The sequence below is a fragment of the Myripristis murdjan genome, chromosome 20 (genome assembly GCF_902150065.1).
Source record: "Myripristis murdjan chromosome 20, fMyrMur1.1, whole genome shotgun sequence".
Taxonomy (NCBI): Eukaryota; Metazoa; Chordata; class Actinopteri; order Holocentriformes; family Holocentridae; genus Myripristis; species Myripristis murdjan.
The window spans coordinates 125001-147500 of NC_043999.1; the positions used below are offsets into that span (position 1 = coordinate 125001).

General features: G+C 50.6%; 3 protein-coding genes across 5 annotated transcripts in view; 1 reads left to right on the top strand and 2 right to left on the bottom strand.

Annotated features, from left to right (window-relative positions):
- Nucleotides 1-3883, top strand: part of LOC115378550 (metallophosphoesterase 1-like) — a 7430-nt gene extending 3547 nt beyond the window's left edge. Inside the window, exons 7-11 of the mRNA XM_030078825.1 lie at nucleotides 1714-1819; nucleotides 2005-2073; nucleotides 2304-2420; nucleotides 2588-2740; nucleotides 3359-3883. Coding sequence (XP_029934685.1) covers nucleotides 1714-1819; nucleotides 2005-2073; nucleotides 2304-2420; nucleotides 2588-2740; nucleotides 3359-3559 — 646 coding nt within the window. The 3' untranslated portion in view covers nucleotides 3560-3883. The remainder of the gene's footprint in view (nucleotides 1-1713; nucleotides 1820-2004; nucleotides 2074-2303; nucleotides 2421-2587; nucleotides 2741-3358) is intronic.
- Nucleotides 3884-8511: 4628 nt separating this feature from the next.
- tmem200ca (transmembrane protein 200C, genome duplicate a) lies at nucleotides 8512-17494 on the bottom strand. The gene is made up of 5 exons (XM_030078820.1): nucleotides 17424-17494; nucleotides 14735-14919; nucleotides 11141-11360; nucleotides 10704-10852; nucleotides 8512-10307 (listed from the first exon to the last, which is right to left on the bottom strand). Exons 2-5 carry the CDS (start codon nucleotides 14839-14841, stop codon nucleotides 9092-9094), a joined length of 1692 nt encoding a protein of 563 aa, XP_029934680.1. The 5' UTR covers nucleotides 14842-14919; nucleotides 17424-17494; the 3' UTR covers nucleotides 8512-9091.
- Nucleotides 10467-22500, bottom strand: part of l3mbtl4 (L3MBTL histone methyl-lysine binding protein 4) — a 35496-nt gene continuing 23462 nt past the window's right edge. For 2 of the 3 annotated variants that reach the window (XM_030078818.1, XM_030078817.1), the window contains exon 19: nucleotides 18569-22500. This exon is cut by the window's right edge and continues 111 nt beyond it. In XM_030078818.1, coding sequence (XP_029934678.1) covers nucleotides 22453-22500 — 48 coding nt within the window. In that variant the 3' untranslated portion in view covers nucleotides 18569-22452. Of the gene's footprint in view, nucleotides 10484-18568 lie in introns of those variants that run through there. The other variant, XR_003930135.1, reaches the window with a different exon arrangement.

Consider the following 22500-nt stretch of genomic DNA (forward strand, 5'->3'; position numbering starts at 1 on the left):
TGGAAAAATATTGGGGGGGGGGGGGCAATGTCTGGCCTCACAAATCCCTCCTTAGGCTTCAAAAGGTCCAGAACTCAGCTGCCTGTCATCACCGAAACCCCTTCATCTCACCACATCACCCCCGTCCTGCAGCAGCTCCACTGGCTCCCAGTTAAATTCAGAATAGACGACAAAATCCTTCTGTTTACCTTCAAGGCCGTCCAGAACCTCGCCCCTCCCTCTCTGCCGGACCTCCTCCACATTGCCTCATCCTCCCGCTCCCTCAGCTCCTCCTCCTCCATCCACCTCTCTGTGCCCTCCCTCCGGACGTCCGGAACACCGACTCTCTTCCTCTGTTCAAACCCAGACTCAAAACTCACCTGTTCAAAACGGCATACTCTCTGTAACTGCACTGTTTCCATTGTATTTTATATCGTTTGTTACCTGTTTTTACTGCTTGTTTCATCTTTTGTAAAGTGACCTTGAGTGTTTTTGAAAGGAGTTTATAAATAAAATGTATTATTATTATTATTATCATTAATACTTTGGTCCATGAGTGTGAGTGATGCTGGACTGTTGCTCTGCCTCAGGACGAGCTCAGCCTGGTGTGTGTTGTTATCATTATCCAGTGTGTGTGAAGTGTGTGTGTGCTCGCTTCATCTCCTGTTTGCAGGCTGACATATAAACAGTAGGACCAACGATAACTGTGGGCGTTGGACTTGAATGTGAGAAACATCTCAGAGACAGGTCATTCAAGTCCCCCCAGGTCCCCCCATGTCCCACCAGGTCCCCCCATGTCCCGCCAGGTCCCCCCATGTCCCACCAGGTCCCACCAGGTCCCCCCATGTCCCCCCATGTCCCGCCAGGTCCCTCAAGTCCCACCAGGTCCCCCCATGTCCCACCAGGTCCCCCCTGTCCCGCCAGGTCCCTCATGTCCCACCAGGTCCCCCCATGTCCCGCCAGGTCCCCCCATGTCCCACCAGGTCCCCCCATGTCCCGCCAGGTCCCCCCATGTCCCACCAGGTCCCACCAGGTCCCCCCATGTCCCCCCATGTCCCGCCAGGTCCCTCAAGTCCCACCAGGTCCCCCCATGTCCCACCAGGTCCCCCCTGTCCCGCCAGGTCCCTCATGTCCCACCAGGTCCCCCCATGTCCCGCCAGGTCCCCCCATGTCCCACCAGGTCCCCCCATGTCCCACCAGGTCCCCCCATATCCCACCAGGTCCCCCATGTCCCACCAGGTCCCTCAAGTCCCCCCATGTCCCACCAGGTCCCCCCATGTCCCACCAGGTCCCCCCAGGTCCCCCCATGTCCCACCAGGTCCCACCAGGTCCCCCCATGTCCCACCAGGTCCCCCCATGTCCCGCCAGGTCCCTCAAGTCCCACCGGGTCCCCCCATGTCCCACCGGGTCCCCCCATGTCCCACCAGGTCCCCCCAGGTCCCACCAGGTCCCCCCATGTCCCACCAGGTCCCCCATGTCCCACCAGGTCCCACCAGGTCCCCCCATGTCCCACCAGGTCCCACCAGGTCCCACCAGGTCCCTTGGGTCCTGGTTCACCTGGTTGTTCAGATTGTCACAGCAGTTTACAACGCTTTCCAGTATTCCACAACAGTTTGATACAGACAAGCCCAGGTTTACATCTGGTTTTTCACAGCTCTTTGTGTGTGTGTGTGTGTGTGTGTGTGTGTGTGTGTGTGTGTGTGTGTGTGTGTGTGTGTGTGTGTGTGTGTGTAGCTTCGTCCTGGTCACCAGCATGGCGCTGGATGGAGACTGCTCGGCCTGCTCAGAACAACAAGCCAACCTGAACAGCATCAGTCTGCTGCTGAACTGCAGCACACAGGTACACACACACACACACACACACACACACACACACACACACACACACACACACACACACACACAGTGATACGGCACCTTACATCATCATCATGTCATCTGTAATGTGTATATAATGCATCATAGTGATGAGTTACATTTAAATGAGTTTATTAGAAAAATGTTTTTCCTGTTTCTCTGCACCAGACCAGAAGGAGGCGGAGCTTCTGTCGTCACATGACCCCAGTACCACCCTCTGCACCAATCATACTGCAGGTAACAGTCAGCTGGCAAACAGCTGTGCAACACCTAACTGAGAGTGGACTGAAATGAGGACCCTTTAGACTCAACTGACCAAAACATGGACTCCAACCACCAGGGAGCGCTGTTGAGTCCAAACAGTCCTCACCTCAGTGCAGTTTTACATACTGTACCCTTCACACACTGTGTGTGTGTGCGTGTGTGTGTGTGCGTGTGTGTGTGTGTGTGTGTGTGTGTGTGCGCAGCATTTCCCTCTGTACAGACACAGTGACTCAGTGTGTGTTGGTCAGAACTCGTCTCATCACCGCCACCTGGTGTTCAGAGAGCGCTACGACACGCTGTCACAGGACGCTTCACAAAAGGTAACACACACACACACACACACACACACACACACACACACACACACACACACACACTCTAGACACCATCCGCATGGTTTTGGTTTCCATGGAAACAAGCTCACTGGCCTGTTCTTGTATCTCTGATGATGCTGTGATGATGTCATGATATCCTGTCCACTCACCAGCTGCTATGGTGGTTCAAGCCACGCCTCCTGCTTAGTGGCCACACCCACCGAAGCTGCCTGGTTGTCCATGGCAACCGAGAAGGGAAAGGTCACCCAGAGGTCAGCGTGCCATCCTTCAACTGGAGGAACAGGAACGACCCCAGCTTCCTGCTGGTAACTATGGCAACACACCTTCATTCATCCTGCCTGGTACCTAAAGGCAACATGTCTGGTATCTATGGCAACAAACCTTCATGTAGCTGGTAACTATGGCAACTGTGTCAAACACTGAAAAGGACAAAGTGTAATTACTTCTATCAGATCAACACCTGCTGATCACAGAGACACAGGGCAGCTGTGTCCATGCTGCAGGTCAGAGGTCACATGACCACAGCTGGTCTCAGAACAGCATGCGCACACACACACACACACACACACACACACACACACACTTGGTCAGCATCACGTGAACTGAGTGTTTCCATCAGCCTTTAACATTTTCTCCTCGATCTTCCAACTTATAAACCTCCCCTCTCTCTCCCTCCCTCTCTCCCTCCCTCTCCCTTTCTCTCTCTCTCTCCCTCCCTCTCTCTCTCCCTCCCTCTCCCTTTCTCTCTCTCCCTCTCTCTCCCTCCCTCTCTCCCTCCCTCTCCCTTTCTCTCTCTCCCTCCCTCCCTCTCTCTCTCTCTCTCCCTCCGTATCTCTCCCTCCCTCTCCCTCTCTCTCTCTCTCTCCCTCCCTCTCCCTTTCTCTCTCTCTCTCTCTCCCTCCCTCTCTCCTCTCTCCCTCCAGGCAGTCTTCTCTAGCTCGCTCTACCAGCTGTCAGAGTGTTTCCTCCCAGAGGAGAGCACGGTGATCTGGGTCTACTGCAGCGCCGCCCTTCTGGCTGGGATAGGAACAGCAGCTGCATACACAACATGCATGCCTACACACACACACACACACACACACACACACACACACAGAAATGATGATGCACAGTGTGTAAATTAAATGTGAATGTTCAGATTCAGAAGCCTCATAATGTTATCTTTACATATTAATATTCAGAATATTTCATGATATTAGAGACCCATGACAACACACACACACACACACACACACAGCCCCTTACAATAATCTCATGATTCCGAGAAAAAAAATCAAAATTGGAAAAAGTCAGAATTTTGAATTTGTTAATGCTTCTCACTGTAGAATGACTGTATTCCAAATGTCTGGAATATTAATACTTTTATTTATTTATTTATTTTTATTATTTAACTTCATTGAGTGGGCGGCACGGTGGTGCAGTGGTTAGCACTGTCGCCTCACAGTGAGAAAGTCCTGGGTTCAATTCCCACCCAAGGTCCCCACATCCTTGAGTCTCTTGGAATGTGTTTCCTGTGATGTCATAGTGCTCATGGTGTATTTGTTGAATTCTGCCTCATCAATAATGTGAAGCCCTTTAACTGAATTTCATGTGTTTTGTTTTCCCATGTCCATGATCGCTGTACCCCAGGGCTTTCAAACTAACCCTAACCCAAAGTGGACAGATAAATATTTGTGTTTATAAAGAGAGAAAACTGAGTGAAACGGGTCTGAGATGGAAGAATTTTCAAGTCCAGATTCATTTTGTATAAAGATTTATTAATCTGGTAACTCAGACGGTGAGAATGAGACAGAAACCAGATACCATGCCCTTTGTGATAATATTTATATTACAGGAGTTCTGAATCTCTGCCACATTTTTTCTGTCTTTCTTTTTTGCTTCAGAAGTCTATATATCTAATTTAACTAATTAGCTAACTAGCTAATTAGCTACCAGGCTTACAATAAAATACAGTCTGTAGAAACTCTGTGAGCTTCAGTGCCTCATGCATGTTCCAGCATTAATCCAGTCCATCTCTTGATCCAAACTCCTGAATTTCTGTGGCTCCATAATCCCAACACTCCATCCTCTGAACTGAAGATGTGCCAATAATCCAAATAATCCTAATAATCCATGCAAATTTTATTCTGTAGATTTATAATCCATGCCAGTGAAATTCAGCAGTTCCAGGTTCTGAGATTCCAGGTCCAAGTTATTCCAAAATAATCCCAGTCGGTGTAATTCCAGAGTTCCTAACAGATAGTCCAGTAGAAACAGCTGCCAGTGTCAGAACCCCTGCCCCGCCCCAGCACTCTGACACCCGATAACACCCAGGACCCTGACACCCGATAACACCCACCACCCTGACACCCAGACACCCATTACCCTAACACCCGATAACACCCACAGACCCAGCACCCAGACACCCGAAAACACCCAGCACCCTGACACCCTGATGATACCCAGCACCCTGACACCCTGATAATACCCAGCACCCTGACACCCAATACCCAGACACCTGATAACACCAAGCACCCTGTCACCCAACAACATCCTCACACTGAGAACAGTGACACCAAGATATCCAGCCCCTGACACCCTGACCAGCAGACACCCAGACACCCAGACACCCTGACACCCAGACACCCCCTGATACCCAGCACCCTGACACCCAAGCACCCTGTCACCCAACAACATCCTCACTCTGAGCACAGTGACACCAAGATATCCAGCCCCTGACACCCTGACCAGCAGACACCCAGACACCCTGACACCCCCTGATACCCAGCACCCTGACACCCAAACACCCTGACACCCAAACACCCTGACACCCAGACACCCCCTGACACCCAAACACCCTGACACCCAGTAACACCCAGCACCCTGACACCCAAACACCCTGACACCCAGTAACACCCAGTAACACCCAGCTGCCTAAGCTGTTTTCCTGTTTGTGCTGTGAATCAAACTGAAGCCTCAGTGCCTCAGAAACAATGAACTCTGTGGCGTTCACAGTCCACGACTCTGTCAGACATGATGACTGAAATGTTTTGTGCCTCACCACAGGGTTAGCATGATATATACAGCACTGCGGGCTCGTTAACGTCACACACTGTATTGCTTGTTACATTTCAAGTTCAAATGAAATGGAAAAAGGCAGTTTGCATTCATCAAAGGCAAAAGGTTTTCAACATGCTGTTGTTGTGTCACACCACAGAACGTAATGTGTTTGAATGTACTATTGTGGTGCTAACAAGCTGCTTCATGTCTTCAGGTTGTCCTGTAGCTGCTGCTCTTTGACCTCTCAGGGGTTGATTTATCAAGCAAGATGCAATTTCACGCCCATGGGAAACTGGGAAACCTTTTATACACGGACCCCAAATCTGTCCCCGCGGTGTTTCATGTTGGAAAGTAATGACGCTGCTGCAATATACAGTTTGTGGCTAAATTTGTCCTCACACACCACTGAGATGTGATCTCAGTGTGACCAGCCTCAGTCCCTCACAGTGAGCCGGCTGAATGTCTGCCACAATGGAGTTAAGACGCTCCAAGGCTCGGTGACAGGTGCAGTTTCCTCTGCAAGTCGCCAACCATAATGAATCAACATTAACGGATCCAAAGAATTTCCGTTCCTTCCTTCTATGTTTATGCGTCCTATTTTCAGCATTTAGTGCGGCTCTTCTTTGATTTCACCAGCACAAACCTGAGCTGCGGCTCCTTGGCGAATCACGGAGGAGAAGTTTTGAATATTGTTTATGCATGAAAAAGCTCCCAAAATCCTTGATAACTCAACCCCTGTGTGAGACACTCCCTGTCTTTCCCTGCTGTGATTGGTGGCCTCGGGCTCCCTGCTGTGCTATGTACTCTAACAAATACAACAGTTTGTTTTGTTCAGTGAGCTACAGTGGCATGACTACCCAACGAAGACGATCCCAACTGGAATTCAGTGTTTCATCTCTCATCCAGATCTAGAGGGTTCAGGCAGGAAGAACCAGACCAGATCTGATATGAACTAAAGGATTCTGGACTAACAGCTGAGCAACCTCCTGACTCGTTTGTGACTCTCTGATCAGACCACAGCAGAGTCAGCCTTCAGCCACACCTGGACTGAGACCAGGATCGACATGGTCCCGCTCAAACTGAATGTTTGTCATCTTCCCTCAGTGGAAACAGGACGGAGCAGGATGGGCCAGCATTTTAGGTTTTGGTCACACTTTCTCTGGGGCGCCCCCTACAGATGTTCAGCAGAATGTCAGCTGATCTATCAGTTAAATATCAACAGGAGTTCAGTAAACTTTCAGTATCAAAGGACATGCGTTACATTTCAACAACACATTGGCATTCTGTTGGATGTGTTTACTGACTGATTACATGCACAAAAGATTTTTAGTTTTTTTTTGAAAAAGACAATTTTCCTACCAAGCTGTTTACATGGCTAATGAAGGCAAATATGCCACTAATATTCAGAAACCTGCATTTGGAAAAAATGCCTAATTAGGAATATCCAAATGGAACTGGCCGTTTACACGACCTGGACCAATACAGAATACTGTCATATTGGGAATAAAAGTGAAAAATAGTGTGCATGTTAACGTACTGATGGAGGCCTAGTTGACATTATTGCTGGACCCCTGCTGTGTTATTATAAAACCCACCAGAGTTCTGGGCAAGACCCGCTCACAGATTTGAGGTCACGGTTCTGATTATGTCAGGCCTTTTATGACCAATCACAGCACTGATGGGCATGTCTTGCACAGAGCTCTGGTTAGATCCATAAGATCGACATGTCAGTTGGGGGGCTATCCAGAGAAGTGAGCTGGGTTCCTACAGTGGTTGTCATGAAACTCCACACGGCCGTTTGGAAAATGTTGTGCTACTTCAGAGCGTCAGCAGAGCCTGCAGAGGATAACCCGCCCAACGCTCTGCAGGTTTCAGTCAAACTCTCCACGGCTGCTGCTGCGTGGTCGTCATGGAAACCTGCAGACTGCCGGACCTCCATGGACCCTGATGGAAAACATTTCTTTACAAGGGCCGTCACCTGGTCTAAAGCTCCAACCCAGGGCTTCTGAAGGTTTTTCCACCTAAACAAACCTAAACAAATTCATTAAGTATGCTCCTTATAATGTTCTGCTTGTGCGGAGAACAAAGTCCTCAACATTCAGAAACCACACAGCTGATGATTGGCTGTGGAAAGCAAAACGTTTCCCCAGGGACTATTTTCCCTGGCGGAGGAGGAGGAGGACGAGGAGGAGGAGGAGGGAGCATTTCAGTGTGAAAAAGTCCTGAAAAGCCAACAGTGCTGCTGCTTTTAGGAAAACTCATGTGGAGGACTTTATCCCGCTGATGGAAAACTGGAGTGAAGAAAGTGTGAAGGCTCTGAAAGTTCATGTTAATATCGTAGTGGAATGAATGGAAACCAGCGGCTGGAGGAAAGGGAGGAGGAGTGATGTGGCAGCTCTGAAACCCCACTGCTCGCTCTGGGAGGAGAGCAGAGGAACGTTCTGGAGAGGAACCTCTGGACATGCAGAGGAACTGGGACGGAGGTTTAAGGTTGTGCTGCCAGTTGAAGGCTCACGTCGTCTTCATGTCGTGTCAGAGGAAGTGGAAGACATCTTGTTGCTACAACTTTACACGTCTAACTCGCTGCAACGCCCAAATCCAAGAGGGTGGTGATAATACGGTCACAGGTTACTTTCAAATCAACTGCATATGAACTGCAGCAGGTATTGCTCTTTTTTAAATAAGTGCAGTTGATTTTCTTAGTGTGGTTGTAGCTGATAACCTGGATGGAACTAAAGCCCAACATGCAGTGTGTTAGTCTGCTGCTCCAAACCACTTCAGTCATTCATTACTTTTTAAAGTTAACATTTTGGGGGGAATTTTTGGGTGACTGTGGTGTACTTTTGGTTTGAAATTTTGGGAGCAATTTCATGGTAAATGTACAGTAATTTTCTTGTAATTTAATTTTAAGTATACAGTAAATTTATAAACATCCTGGGACGGGACGAGGCGGGACGAGGCGGGACGAGGCGGGGTGAGACGGGATGGGACGAGGTGGGACGAGGCGGGGTGAGACGGGACGGGACGAGGTGGGACGGGATGGGACGAGGTGGGACGGGATGGGACGAGGTGGGACGGGATGGGACGAGGCGAGGCGAGGCGGGATGGGATGGGGTGAGGTGAGATGTTTTGGTTGTGCCTGACAGAGGAGGTGTTTGCAGGGTTAGTCTGCACCACGTGGAATATTTTCATCCTGTTGGGGTTCTTTACATTCAGAAACATCCACTGGTTCCACAGCGGAACATTACTGGTTCACTGGAGGAGCTCCAGATGAGAACCGTAGACAGAGCTGGATGAGTGCCACCAGAACATCTTGTTGTTGTTGTTGTTGTTGTTGTTGTTGTTGTTGACTGTCTGTTTGTTTTGTTTTGAGGTTTGTGCTCGTCAGTCTTTATTGTGTTGTCATATCTGCATTATCAAATAAAATAAAATGAAAACACGCTGCATGTTGGGTTTTACTTTCTCATCTGCATGGTCTGTTGTCATGGTTACTAGAAGTTGAAGTGATTTGTGACAGCGAGCGGGAGATCGCACAGTCTGCGGCGCTGAGGGGCGGGCAACGTGAACGCCGTCTCTCAGTAATCGAATCATTTGACTTAACAAAGTGCTGAGTTTTTTCACTTCCTGTCCTCCTCATCCTCCCTCTCCTGCGGCGGACCGCCGTCTGTCTGCGATATCATCCTCAGCTTCTCCTTGTTGGAATACTTCCGCTGTGATGTCATGTCCTCCCTGCCCTCCCCTCCCCCTCCCGACGTCTGACCCCAGACCTCGGCTGTCACATGACAGGAAGTCGTCGTCTCGGTCATCGCCTCTGATGACTCGAACGACTCGCCCTCGCTATGAGCCAGCTTGCTGTAGCCCGACGGGCAGCTCCGCCTCCTGGCGCGCTCGGCCGGCGTGTGGACGGGTGGTGTGGGGGAGGAGGAGGAGAGGAGGTGGGAGAGGGAGGACAGGGACAGGTGAGAGGGGGTGAGGGAGGAGGAGGAGAGCAGGAGGAGTGCTCGGGAGCCTCCCGCCGTGTGGAGGCTGGACGAGCTGCGGAACGATCCAGGAGGCTGGGGAGAAACCGTGCAGAGCCTGGTGGAGGGGGGAGGGGAGGCGGGGAGGGGAGGCGGCGGACACACATGCACTTCCTCCTTCCTCTCCTCCTCCTTCTCTCCTCCTCCGTCAGACGGCTCCGCCTCACCTCCCCCCGTGCCCGCCTGGGCGGAGTGCCTCCTCGGCGGGCGGCGGGGTGATGATCGGCCTCTGGTGAGCGGTAAGGTGAAGGAGTTGAGCGACTCCTTCTGCCTGGAGGTCCAAAAGTAGAATTCAGAGGCGGGGCCTGAGTGGGGGATGTGAAGAGGGAGGCGGGAGGAGGAGGAGGAGGAGGAGGAGGAGGTGGATGAGGAGAGGGGACGAAGAGTGTCTCCGTGCTCCTGGAAGATGCTGAACACCGCATCTGTCTCTCCTCCCTCGACTCCTCCTCCTCTGCTCCCACTGCTGCCTAGTGACAGTTGCCTCGACAACAGCCTCCTCCCCCCTCCTTCCTCCCCTCCCCCTCCACCTCCCTTCTTAGCCAACAGTGATGCCGCCTTGGGTTTGGCCTCCAGGCTCTTGGATTGGACGTAGTTCACGAGGCCGTTGAGCGGATTGGCTGATGGGCGGCGGGCGGCGGCCGGCTTGCGGACGCTGTGCAGGTCGATGACGGTCGAGTAAATGTCCCGCAGGTTGATGACCTTCGTCTTCCTGTCGCGGTTCTCATGCAGGACGGCGTTCGCACAGATGAAGAGGAAGATGCCGATTCCCATGATGAGAGGACCAAAGACCTTCAGCCTATCAGAATACAGATACCTGAGAGAGAGAGACAGGGAGAGAGTGAGACAGAGATATATTGTATTAGAGAAGTTCATCATCGTCACTGCCCACTATCAGTAAATATGCACACCTGCAGTGAGGCAGCATCACACACACGCACACACACACACACACACACACACACACACACATACACACACACACACACACACCTGCAGCCATCACACACCAGTCTCTCCTGACTCAACTGAGTTCAGCCTGCAGGTTTAATATGAAGTATTACATCACTATAGTCAATATAAGTCACTCAGAACAGTGCAGTCACAGTAAACTGATATATCTGTCATATACATATATATATATATATATATATATATATGTATGTATAGTGTGTATGTGTGTATGTGTGTGTGTGTGTGTGTGTGTGTGTACCTGTCCAGGAATTCCTGCAGGAATCCTCTTGGAAGTTGCCAGGTTGTATCGTTAATGTTCTCTGTCCCGTTAAAAAAATCTGTCATTCCTCTTCCTTCACCTCCCTCCTCCTCTTCTTCCTCCTCCTCTTCCTCGGTGGTCTCTCCTCCCTGCAGGAGTCAGAACATCTTATAAAAATCAGCACACTGCCCTCTGCTGGCTGTCTGATTCAGGAGAAATGCCACTACTACTACAAATATTACAACAACAACTACTACTACTACTATAATTAATAATAATAATAATCATTTGAGTGTAGCTCTACAGCAAAGGAAGAAATTATATAGTGTCATTAAACAATAAAATAAATAAAAACAAAACAATTAATAATAACAATAAAAAATTAAAACAACCAATAAGAAGCATGGTTAAAAGCTTGCTGAGATAAATCTGCTCGCCTCAGTGGCGGTGGTGGCAGCAGTCGCCATAGCAGCGGACAGAGGGAGCGGCGTGGCGCCCTCCTGTGGCTGGGCAGAGAAGAACAGGCCCTCCCGAGGCCAGTAACCCAGAGCGGCCATGACCACGCCCACCAGCAGGACCAGAATGCCGAGCGCCGCCACGAGACCAGAGACAGAACACAGCTTCAGCTTCCCCTTCACCACCACTACCTCGCTCCTCCTGCAGGGGGCGACAGAGAGCAGGAGACAGCTCACTTATGATTGGAGGAGATAGAGAGCCCTGTCCTCCTGAAGAAAATCCAAACACTGACAACAGTTTATGTAAACCAGACGTTCTCAGCCGGTGCCAAAGTGTTGGAGCCACGGTGCGCCTGCACCTGCCGCACGTCTCATCAAACATCCCACCGCACGTCATACTGAACGTCCCATCGAATGTCCCACCGCACGTCCCATTGAATGTCCCACCGAATGTCCCGCCGCACGTCCCATCGAACGTCCCACCGCACGTCCCATCGAATGTCCCACCGAACGTCCCATCGAACGTCCCACCGCACGTCCCATCGAATGTCCCACCGCACGTCATACTGAACGTCCCACCGAATGTCCCATCGAATGTCCCACCGAACGTCCCATCGAACGTCCCACCGCACGTCATACTGAACGTCATACTGAACGTCCCACCGAACGTCCCATCGAACGTCCCACCGCACGTCATACTGAACGTCCCACCGAATGTCCCATCGAATGTCCCACCGCACGTCCCATCGAATGTCCCACCGAACGTCATACTGAACGTCCCACCGAACGTCCCACCGCACGTCCCACCAAACGTCATACTGAACGTCCCACTGCACGTCCCACTGCACGTCCCACTAAACGTCCCACCGAACGTCATACTGAACGTCTCATCGAACGTCCAACCGAAGGTCATACCGAACGTCCCATTGAACGTCCCACCAAACGTCATACTGAACGTCACACTGCACGTCATACTGAACGTCCCACTAAACGTCCCACCGAACGTCATACTGAACGTCTCATCGAACGTCCAACCGAAGGTCATACCGAACGTCCCATTGAACGTCCCACCAAACGTCATACTGAACGTCCCACTGCACGTCATACTGAACGTCCCACCAAACGTCCCACCGCACGTCATACTGAACGTCCCACTGAACGTCCCGCTGCACGTCGCACCGCACGTCCCATCGAATGTCCCACCGAACGCCCCACCAAACGTCCCACCGAACGTCATACTGAACGTCCCATCGAACGTCCCACCGCACATCATACTGACGTCCCATCGAACGTCCCACCGCACGTCATTCTGAACGTCCCGCCGAACGTCCCATCGAACGTCCCACCGCACATCCCATCGAACGTCCCACCGAACGTCCCACCGAACGTCCCACCGAACGTCATACTGAACGTCCCACTGAACGTCCCACCGAACATCATACTGACGTCCCATCGAACGTCCCACCGCACGTCCCACCGAATGTCCCACCAAATGTCCCACCGAACGTCCTGCCGCACGTCCCATCGAACGTCATACTGAACATCCCATCGAACGTCCCGCCGCACGTCCCATCGAACGTCCCGCCGCACGTCCCATCGAACGTCCCGCCGCACGTCCCATCGAACGTCCCACCGAACGTCCCACCGCACGTCATACTGAACGTCCCATTGAACGTCCCACCGAACGTCCCACCGAACGTCCCACCGAACGTCATACTGCACGTCATACTGAACGTCCCATCGATCGTCCCGCCGCACGTCCCATCGAACGTCCCACCGCACATCCCATCGAACGTCCCACCGAACGTCCCACCGAACGTCATACTGAACGTCCCACCAAACGTCCCACTGAACGTCATACTGAACGTCCTACTGAGTGTCCCACCGAACGTCCCACCGAACGTCCCACCGCACGTCCCATCGAATGTCCCGCTGAACGTCCTGCTGAACGTCCCACCGAACATCATACTGAACGTCCTACTGAACGTCCTACTGAACGTCCCACCGAACGTCATACTGAACGTCCTACTGAACGTCCCACCGAACATCATACTGAACGTCCTACTGAACGTCCCACCGAACATCATACTGAACGTCCCACCGAACGTCCCATCGAACGTCATACTGAACGTCCCATCGAACGTCCCACCAAACGTCACACTGAACGTCCCATCGAACGTCCCACCGCACATCCCACCGAACGTCATACTTCATGTATCCAAGGAAAAAAACAACAAAAACATATTTATAAAAAAATTTAAAACAAAAAAATTCCAGTACAAAAGTTATAAAACAGTAAAATGGGAATAATAAAAATATCTATTTAAAAAAACTATAGAAAAAATATGAGTAAGAAATACTCTGCAATACCCTGCAATAAAAAATAAAAAATCTTTAAAAATGTGTACATGCTGTAGAGTAGATATATGAATCAATAAAATTTTTAGAAAAATTAATTTACCCAGTGTTGAATGTGTCGTCATTTAAACGAGTGCAGTTTCTGACAAATAAAATGTGCATCCCTGTGGGCCAAAGCAGTGATTTTTAAATATCTGCTTTGTTCTCAGGGGGTTACCCATGCATGAAAGCATGAAACTTTTTATTTTCCACATTGAAACTGAGGGGCTCCTCGTTTCACTGATGTGAGGAACGTGACTCGGAGTGGAACCTGAGGCGGGACCGGCTGAGAACTGATCTAAACCACAAATCCTCTAAATACTGCTGGTTTGTCTCAGGAGGAATCAGCTGGTAGAGAAGACTTGAGAGAGTCAGGATGTTCCCACAGCCACTGATCACAATGAAGAACATGATAAAAAACATGAAAGGACATGTTGACAGTCCACATCCCTGTAACATTCAGGCAGGGTAGATTAGGATTACCTTTGACACCAGATTAGGTCACACTTCACCGCCATCAGTGTTCTGACTGGCAGCTAGGGTGCTGCTAGGCAGTTGTTTTGGTGTTGTAGATGGTTGCTAGGGGGTTGCTATGATGTTCTGGGTGGTTGTTAGTGTGATAGTAGGTGGTTGCTATGGTGTTTTGTATGGTTGCTATGGTGAACAGGATGGTTGCTGTGGTGTCCTGGGTGGCTGTTAATGTGTTGCTAGGTAGTTGCTATGGTGTTCTGGATGGGTATTAGTGTGTTGCTAGGCAGTTGCTATGGTGTTCTGGTTGGGTATTAGTGTGTTGCTAGGCAGTTGCTATGGTGTTCTGGGTGGTTGTCAGTGTGTTGCAAGGTGGTTGCTATGATGTTCTGGATGTTTGCTGTGTTGTGCTGGGTGGTGGTTAGCGTGTTGCTAGATGGTTGCTATGGTGAACAGGATGGTTGCTGTGGTGTCCTGGGTGGTTGTTAATGTGTTGCTAGGTAGTTGCTATGGTGTTCTGGATGGTTGCTATGGTGTTCTGGGAGGTTGCTATGGTGTTCTGGGCGGTTGCTAGTGTGCTGCTAGGGTTAGATGTTAAGTTACATATTGTGCCTTTAAAGTTTGTGTGTAGGGAGGTGGGTATGTGTGTGTATGTGTGTGTGTGTGTGTGTGTGTGTGTGTGTGTGAGTGTGTGTGTGTGAGTGTGTTCACCTCTTCTTCTTGGCCTTCTTCTTGTGTGTGTGTGTGTTGCGTGTTTTGGAGCGGAGCGAGTCCTGTCGCCGGGCGTTGATCCGCAGGAGGCCGCCTGTTGCAATCATCACCGGCCAATCAGGCGGTGGCTTAGCAGGCTAGGCCCCGCCCACTGCCACCACACCAGGGCTCAATCAGTTGGTCACCTGACAGACAGACGGCCAGACAGACGGGCAGACAGACAGACAGACAGACAGACAGACAGGCAGACAGACAGACAGACAGGCAGACAGACAGACAGGCAGACAGACAGACAGACAGACAGACAGACAGACGGGCAGACAGACAGACAGACAGACAGACAGACAGGCAGACAGACAGACAGACAGGCAGACAGACAGACAGTGCGTTCAGTGTCAGTCCATCCCTGCAGTCTCTCTGGGTTCAATTTCAGACTCTCTAGGGCCTGTGTGTGTGTGTGTGTGTGTGTGTGTGTGTGTGTCTAACCTGAGAATTCACAAAGACAGACAGTGGATTCAGTTCATTAACACACAGAGGTCACACAGAGGAAGCATATGTGACAGTGTGTGTGTGTGTGTGTGTGTGTGTGTGTGTGTGATGTATCAGCAGTGGGGATCACGATTTGTCTGTGTCACACTGTAGCTCTGGGTGCACGCATACACACCCACACACACACCCACACACACACCCACACACACACACACACACACACACACACACACCCAGACACACACCCACACACACACACACACACACACACACACACACCCAGACACACACCCACACACACACACACACACACACACACACACACACACACACCCACACACACACACACACACACACACACACACCCACACACACACACACACACACACACACACCCACACACACACACCCAGACACACACCCACACACACACACACACACACACACACACAACTGACTGACGTCTTTGCCTCCTTTCCTCCTTGTCTACTCATCTCCTCGTCTCCTTTCCTTCTTGTCCCCTGTCCTCCTTGTGTCCTTGTTTCCTTGTCTGCTTGTCTTCTCGCCTCCTCACCACCACGTCTCTTGCCTCCTTGTGTCCTTGTCTCCTTGTTTCCTTACCACCTTATCTCCTCTCTCGTCTCCCCCTCTCCTTGCCTCCTCACCTTGTTGCCTCCTTGTCTCCATGTCTCCTCACCTTCTTGTGTCCTCCTCTTTTTGTCTCCTCACTTCCTTGTCCCCTTGCCTCCTTGTCAACTGGTCTCCTCCTCTCTCCATCTCCTTGTCTCCTCACCTCATCCCCTTGTCTCACCCTCTCTTTGCCTACTCGTCTCCTCATTTCCTAGTCTCCTTGTGTCCTTGCCTCCACCTCTCCTTTCCTCCGTCTCCTCACCTCCTTGCCTCCTTGTTTCTCATCTCTTTGACTCCTCATTTTCTCATCTCCTTTCCTCCTTTGCTACTTGTCCTCTCATCTCCTTTCCCCTTTGTCTCCTTGCCTCCTTGTCTCCTTTCGACGTTATCTCCTTGCCTCCTCTCCTGTGTCCTTGTGTCCTTGTGATTCAGCTGAAACATGATGGTTATTCAGTTCCTAGTCGCCGCGCACAGAAATAGAGGCATGTTATTAATAAAATATACTACAGACCTGTGTGTGTGTGTGTGTGTGTGTGTGTGTGTGTGTGTGTGTGTGTGTGTGTGTGTGTGTAAATAAGGACGAGTGGCTGCCAGCAGAGAGAGCGAGGCCAGGCTGAGTGTGAAACTGTGATACTCCTGTTACTAAAATTATCATGATCACTTAACACTAATCAATAATCAATAATCACTATCACAGCTACTTCTGTCATTCCTCCTGTTAAGCCACAGGCAGGAAGGCTTTTATTTTGATGGGTTTTATTTTTTATTTTTATTTTTGGGCTTCTGTTTCTCTGTTTCTGTTAATTAATTAATTAATTAATTAATTAATTAATTTAATTAAATTTACCTGTTTTATTTTTAAGTGTGTTGAACAAAAGTCCTTGTTACATGATATATTTAATATACAAATATAAATATATACAACATACAAATATAAATATAAACAATATACAAATATAAATATATACAATATACAAATATAAATATAAATATATATAAAATGTAGAAACAGAAAACAGAAAAACATGAGAAAAAACTTTATTAACTTGTTTCTACCCACATCTACGTGTGTGTGTGTGTGTGTGTGTGTGTGTGTGTGTAATCAGAGTCCTGATCTTCCTCCTCAGACGAGCTGCTAATCAGTAACTGACAATAACAACAATGACCAATAAACATGATCCTAATCAATCAGCCAATCAATCAATCAATCAGTACATCAGCTCTTACATCACTGATGCAGATCAATAAATCAACTTCCAGTCAACTGATCCGGATCAGAGGCTCCTCATGTGAGAGGAGGAGCCTCTGATCAATAACAATCAGCAGCGATCAATACTGATCAGCACCTGCAGCTACTGGAACAGAACACAATAGAACAGAATAGAACACAATAGAACACAATAGAACAGAATAGAACAGAATAGAACACAGTAGAACACAATAGAACAGAACACAATAGAACACAGTAGAACAGAACAGAACAGAACACAATAGAACAGAACACAGTAGAACACAATAGAACACAATAGAACAGAACACAATAGAACACAGTAGAAGAGAAGAGGCTCACCTTGCCTCCTGCTGCCTCCTCGCTCTCTGGTGGAGCTCCCTTTAACTCCATGCTCTTCCTCTCCTCGTCTTCCTCCTCTCTCTCCCTCCTCTCTCTCCTCTCTCTCTCTCCTCCTCCTCCTCTCGTCGTCTCTGGAACTCTCTCCTCCTCCTCGCTCTTCGTCTTCGCTCCTCCTCCTCCTCCTCTTTGCTCCTCAGCAGCGGCTCCGTAACGATCCTCCTCCTCCTCCTCCTCCTTCTTCTTCTCCTCCTGCAGCAGCACTGAGGCTGAGGCAGAAATTCTCTCCCTCTGCGCTCCTCCTCCTCCTCCTCCTCCTCTCAAACCTGACGGGAGAACCTGTCTGTCTGTCCACCTGTCTCCCTGCCCGCTCGCTGTAGGAGAAGCTGCTGCTGATTCTGGGATGTTGCTGTTGCTAGGATACGGGAGGCAGAGGAGCACTGCAGCATCTGAATAATTTGTTTCTATAAATCGATTTAGAGAGAGAGAGAGAGAGAGAGAGAGAGAGAGAGACAGAGAGAGACAGACAGACAGACAGAGAGAGAGAGAGAGAGAGAGAGAGACAGAGAGAGAGAGAGACAGATAGAGAGACAGACAGAGAGACAGAGAGAGAGACAGAGAGAGACAGACAGACAGACAGAGAGAGAGAGACAGACAGAGAGACAGACAGAGAGAGAGACAGACAGACAGACAGAGAGACAGACAGAGAGAGAGACAGACAGACAGACAGAGAGACAGACAGAGAGAGAGACAGACAGACAGACAGAGAGACAGACAGAGAGAGAGAGAAAGAGAGACAGAGAGAGAGAGAGAGAGAGAGAGAGAGACAGACGGAGAGAGGGAAGCCCTCTTGTGTCTACATTTTTCTCTCTGCAGCAAAACTGCTCTTTATTGAATCATTTATCAGCCAACACACACACACACACACAGAGCGCACACACACACACACACACACACACACACACAGAGCACACACACACACACACACACACACACACAGAGCCTCACTGTCCTGCTCCCCCTTCAGGACGGTTCTGCCTCTGGTCCTCAGGGTTCTGGTTGTGGTTCCACAGCGTTCAAGCTGTGGTTCCACAGGGTTCTGGTTGTGGTTCCACAGGGTTCTGGTTGTGGTTCCACAGCGTTCAAGCTGTGGTTCCACAGGGTTCTGGTTGTGGTTCCACAGGGTTCTAGTTGTGGTTCTACAGGGTTCTAGTTGTTGTTCCACAGGGTTCTGGTTGTGGTTCCACAGGGTTCTAGTTGTGGTTCTACAGGGTTCTAGTTGTGGTTCTACAGGGTTCTGGCTCTGGTCCTCAGGGTTCTGATTGTGGTTCTAATGGGTTTTGGTTGTGGTTCCACAAGGTTCTAGTTGTGGTTCTACAGGGTTCTGGCTCTGGTCCTCAGGGTTCTGATTGTGGTTCTAATGGGTTCTAGTTGTGGTTCTACAGGGTTCAAGCTGTGGTTCCACAGGGTTCTGGTTGTGGTTCCACAGGGTTCAAGCTGTGGTTCCACAGGGTTCTGGTTGTGGTTCCACAGGGTTCTAGTTGTGGTTCTACAGGGTTCTAGTTGTGGTTCCACAGGGTTCTGGTTGTGGTTCCACAGGGTTCTAGTTGTGGTTCTACAGGGTTCTGGCTCTGGTCCTCAGGGTTCTGATTGTGGTTCTAATGGGTTCTGGTTGTGGTTCCACAGGGTTCTAGTTGTGGTTCTACAGGGTTCAAGTTGTGGTTCCACAGGGTTCTGGTTGTGGTTCCACAGGGTTTAAGTTGTGGTTCCACAGGATTCTGGTTGTGGTTCCACAGGGTTCTAGTTGTGGTTCTACAGGGTTCTAGTTGTGGTTCCACAGGGTTCTGGTTGTGGTTCTACAGGGTTCTGGTTGTGGTTCCACAGGGTTCTAGTTGTGGTTCCAGAGGGTTCTAGTTGTGGCTGAATAAGGAGCAGGCCGGGCGGTGCAGGTGAGATCAGGTGAGAGTTTATTGGTGGTAAAGGTACAGCACAGAAAAATAGAATATAAATAAGAAAACATTTTTGGTCGTAAACGCAACACAACCTGACTGACACCTTAAGTTAAGGGGTTGTTACCGTGGCAACCGGGGAACTGTTCCTTCCAAACCTGACTGACAGCTGAAAGGGCAAATCTGATTGGTCTGGCTGGTGCGGGTGGAGTTCAGTAAAAACAGAGTATATACAGCAGAGCGCCCCCTGCAGGCGGGCAGGACACCCATCACCCCCGCTGTGATGTCACAAACCCCGCCCACCAGCTGGCGAGCGGTGACATCACACGGCTGTTTTATGGTTATCAGATGCGTCGGACAAGTCTCCATGGCAACCAGCCGTTATGTAAATACGGCAGCCAGCTACTCTGATAAGTTTGAGGAAATTTAAAAATTGTTTAGAAAAAAAAAAATTTAAAACGTAAAACATAAAAACATCAACATGAACTTTTGTTTGTACGGGCGACTTTTTTGTACACATTTAAAAATATAACATAGTAAATAATTTCTAAAATAATATTGTTTTTTTTTTTCAATCTGTCTGTCATCCAACCGGTCAGAGCGTAAGACAGCCGTCTTCCTGTCTCTCTGACGTCACGCCACGTCTGACAACCAGGAAACAGCCTGCAGCCTGACAGACGGGCCCCGACGGGACAGACGGGCCCCGACGAGACAGACGGGCCCCGAGGGGACAGACGGGCCCCGACGGGACAGACGGGCCCCGAGGGGACAGACGGGCCCCGACGAGACAGACGGGCCCCGAGGGGACAGACGGGCCCCGACGGGACAGACGGGCCCCGAGGGGACAGACGGGCCCCGACGGGACCGACGGGACAGACGGGACAGACGGGCCCCGACGGGACAGACGGGCCCCGAGGGGACAGACGGGCCCCGACGGGACCGACGGGACAGACGGGACAGACGGGTCCCGACGGGACAGACGGGACAGACGGGCCCCGACGGGACAGACGGGACAGACGGGTCCCGACGGGACAGACGGGCCCAGAGGGGACAGACGGGACAGACGGGACAGACGGGCCCTGACAGGACAGACGGGTCCTGACAGGACAGACGGGTCCTGAGACTGAACCTCATCAAAATACATAACAAAATTATAAATATAGAATCTCAGAATAAGAACTGTGCTGAGAGACAGGCAGACAGACAGGCAGACAGACATAGAGACAGACATAGAGACAGACAGGTCAGGGCACCTCAGGGTGTTACGCTGCCTTTGAGGTGTCCTAGGAATTCCCAGTTTAAACCTCCCACTTCCCAGCAGGGCGTGTTCCCGAGCTCCACTTGGAGAAAACAAAACAACAAACATGGCCGCCTGTACAGCCGCAGGTTCCTGCAGCGTTCCCTCCCTTCAGGAAACTGTTTCCAGGACTTTCCAGGACTTTCAAAGACTTTCAAGGACTTTCAAGGACTTTCAAGGACTTACAGAAGTGTTTGTTGTTCAGAGAAAGATAAATAAGCTCCCGAGCAGATCATCTACAGCGACAGCAGGACTGCATCTGAGCTCCCTGAGGTGAAGCAGCGTCCCTGCCCTGTGTGTGGGACAAGCAGAGCGGACGCTCGCCGGCGCCCCCTATGGAGGCCACCATCACTGTCTGATGATGAGCTTCAGACAGCAGAGAGACCTGCAGCACTGACCTCAGAGCTGCTGTTTGCTGCTCAGTCACTTTCAGCAGCGCAGCAACACTGCTCTGAGGTCAGCTCATGTTCAGAGCCACATGGAGCTCAGAGGGACAGGAGACACTCTGCTGTCTCCACCAGGGGGCGCTGCAGGGGGACATGACACCTGAGCTGCTTGGAGACTAGAAAACACACCTGAGTCGCGCTCGCAGGAGGAGACGAGCTGAATGATTCAACATGAACAAAGTGGCCTCAACACGTGACGCCTCCACACGTGACGCCTCAACACGTGACGCCTCCACACGTGACGCCTCAACACGTGACGCCTCCACACGTGACGCCTCAACACGTGACGCCTCCACACGTGACGCCTCAACACGTGACGCCTCCACACGTGACGCCTCCACACGTGACGCCTCAACACGTGACGCCTCCACACGTGACGCCTCCACAGGTGACGCCTCAACACGTGACGCCTCCACACGTGACGCCTCAACACGTGACGCCTCAACACGTTAGCAACATGCTAACAGCGTGCCATGGTCATCAGCGCAGCAGGCTCCCATGTTTTTGACCTGCCCGGGCTTCCATACATGTGACACCGCAGAACGCCAAAACGTCCCAGCTGTTTTCAGGACTGGAAAACTATTCTATCAACTTCCAGGTTCTCCAGGTTCTCCAGGTTCTCCAGGTGTTCCAGGTGTTCCAGGACGTGTGGAAGCCCGCTCCCGCCCCTGACGACTGCCCTGACCAATCACAGCAGAGAGGACGACACGCTGTGAGCTGACTGGTGGAACTTCAGACAGACAGATAACATCACTGGTTGCTGACTGGCAAGGGGGCGGGGCTTCTGACTCAAGTGAACAGAATCTAAAAACCAATCAGAACAGAAACATGGTGGAGGGTCGCCGTGATGTCATCAGCCTCCACAAGCCGGTCTGCTCCGCCTGCAGACCTCAGACTCGGCCCGTCTCACTGCTCTGACTGACCTGTCTCACTGCTCCTTCAGTTTAACTGAAATGAGAGCGGTGTGAGAGGGGCGGAGTCAGGCTCTGTTTCCATGGTAACAGTAGCATTTTGGATGTTGAATCCCTTCAGAGCAGAGGAGCCCAACAGTTACCGCGGTAATGGCGAACTACTTGTTAGACATTGTGATTGGCTGCTTCACACAGCAAGAGACTTGAAGCCCCGCCCACTTCCCTGAGGAGATGAAACCTGAAGCAACACTACCCTGAGACACACACACACACACACACACACACACACACACACATCAACCTGAATATAAAGCTGAGCCCCAGCCCCTACAGAGGAGGAGGCGGGGTTAATTAAAGAAAGGGGAGGAGTCTATAATCAGGCTCTCTGGAATGGCTCATTCATTAATTCCAGCCATGTGATTGGCTGGATTAGGTGTGCTCCTCGCCGGCCTCTGATTGGCTCTTGTCTTCGGCGTG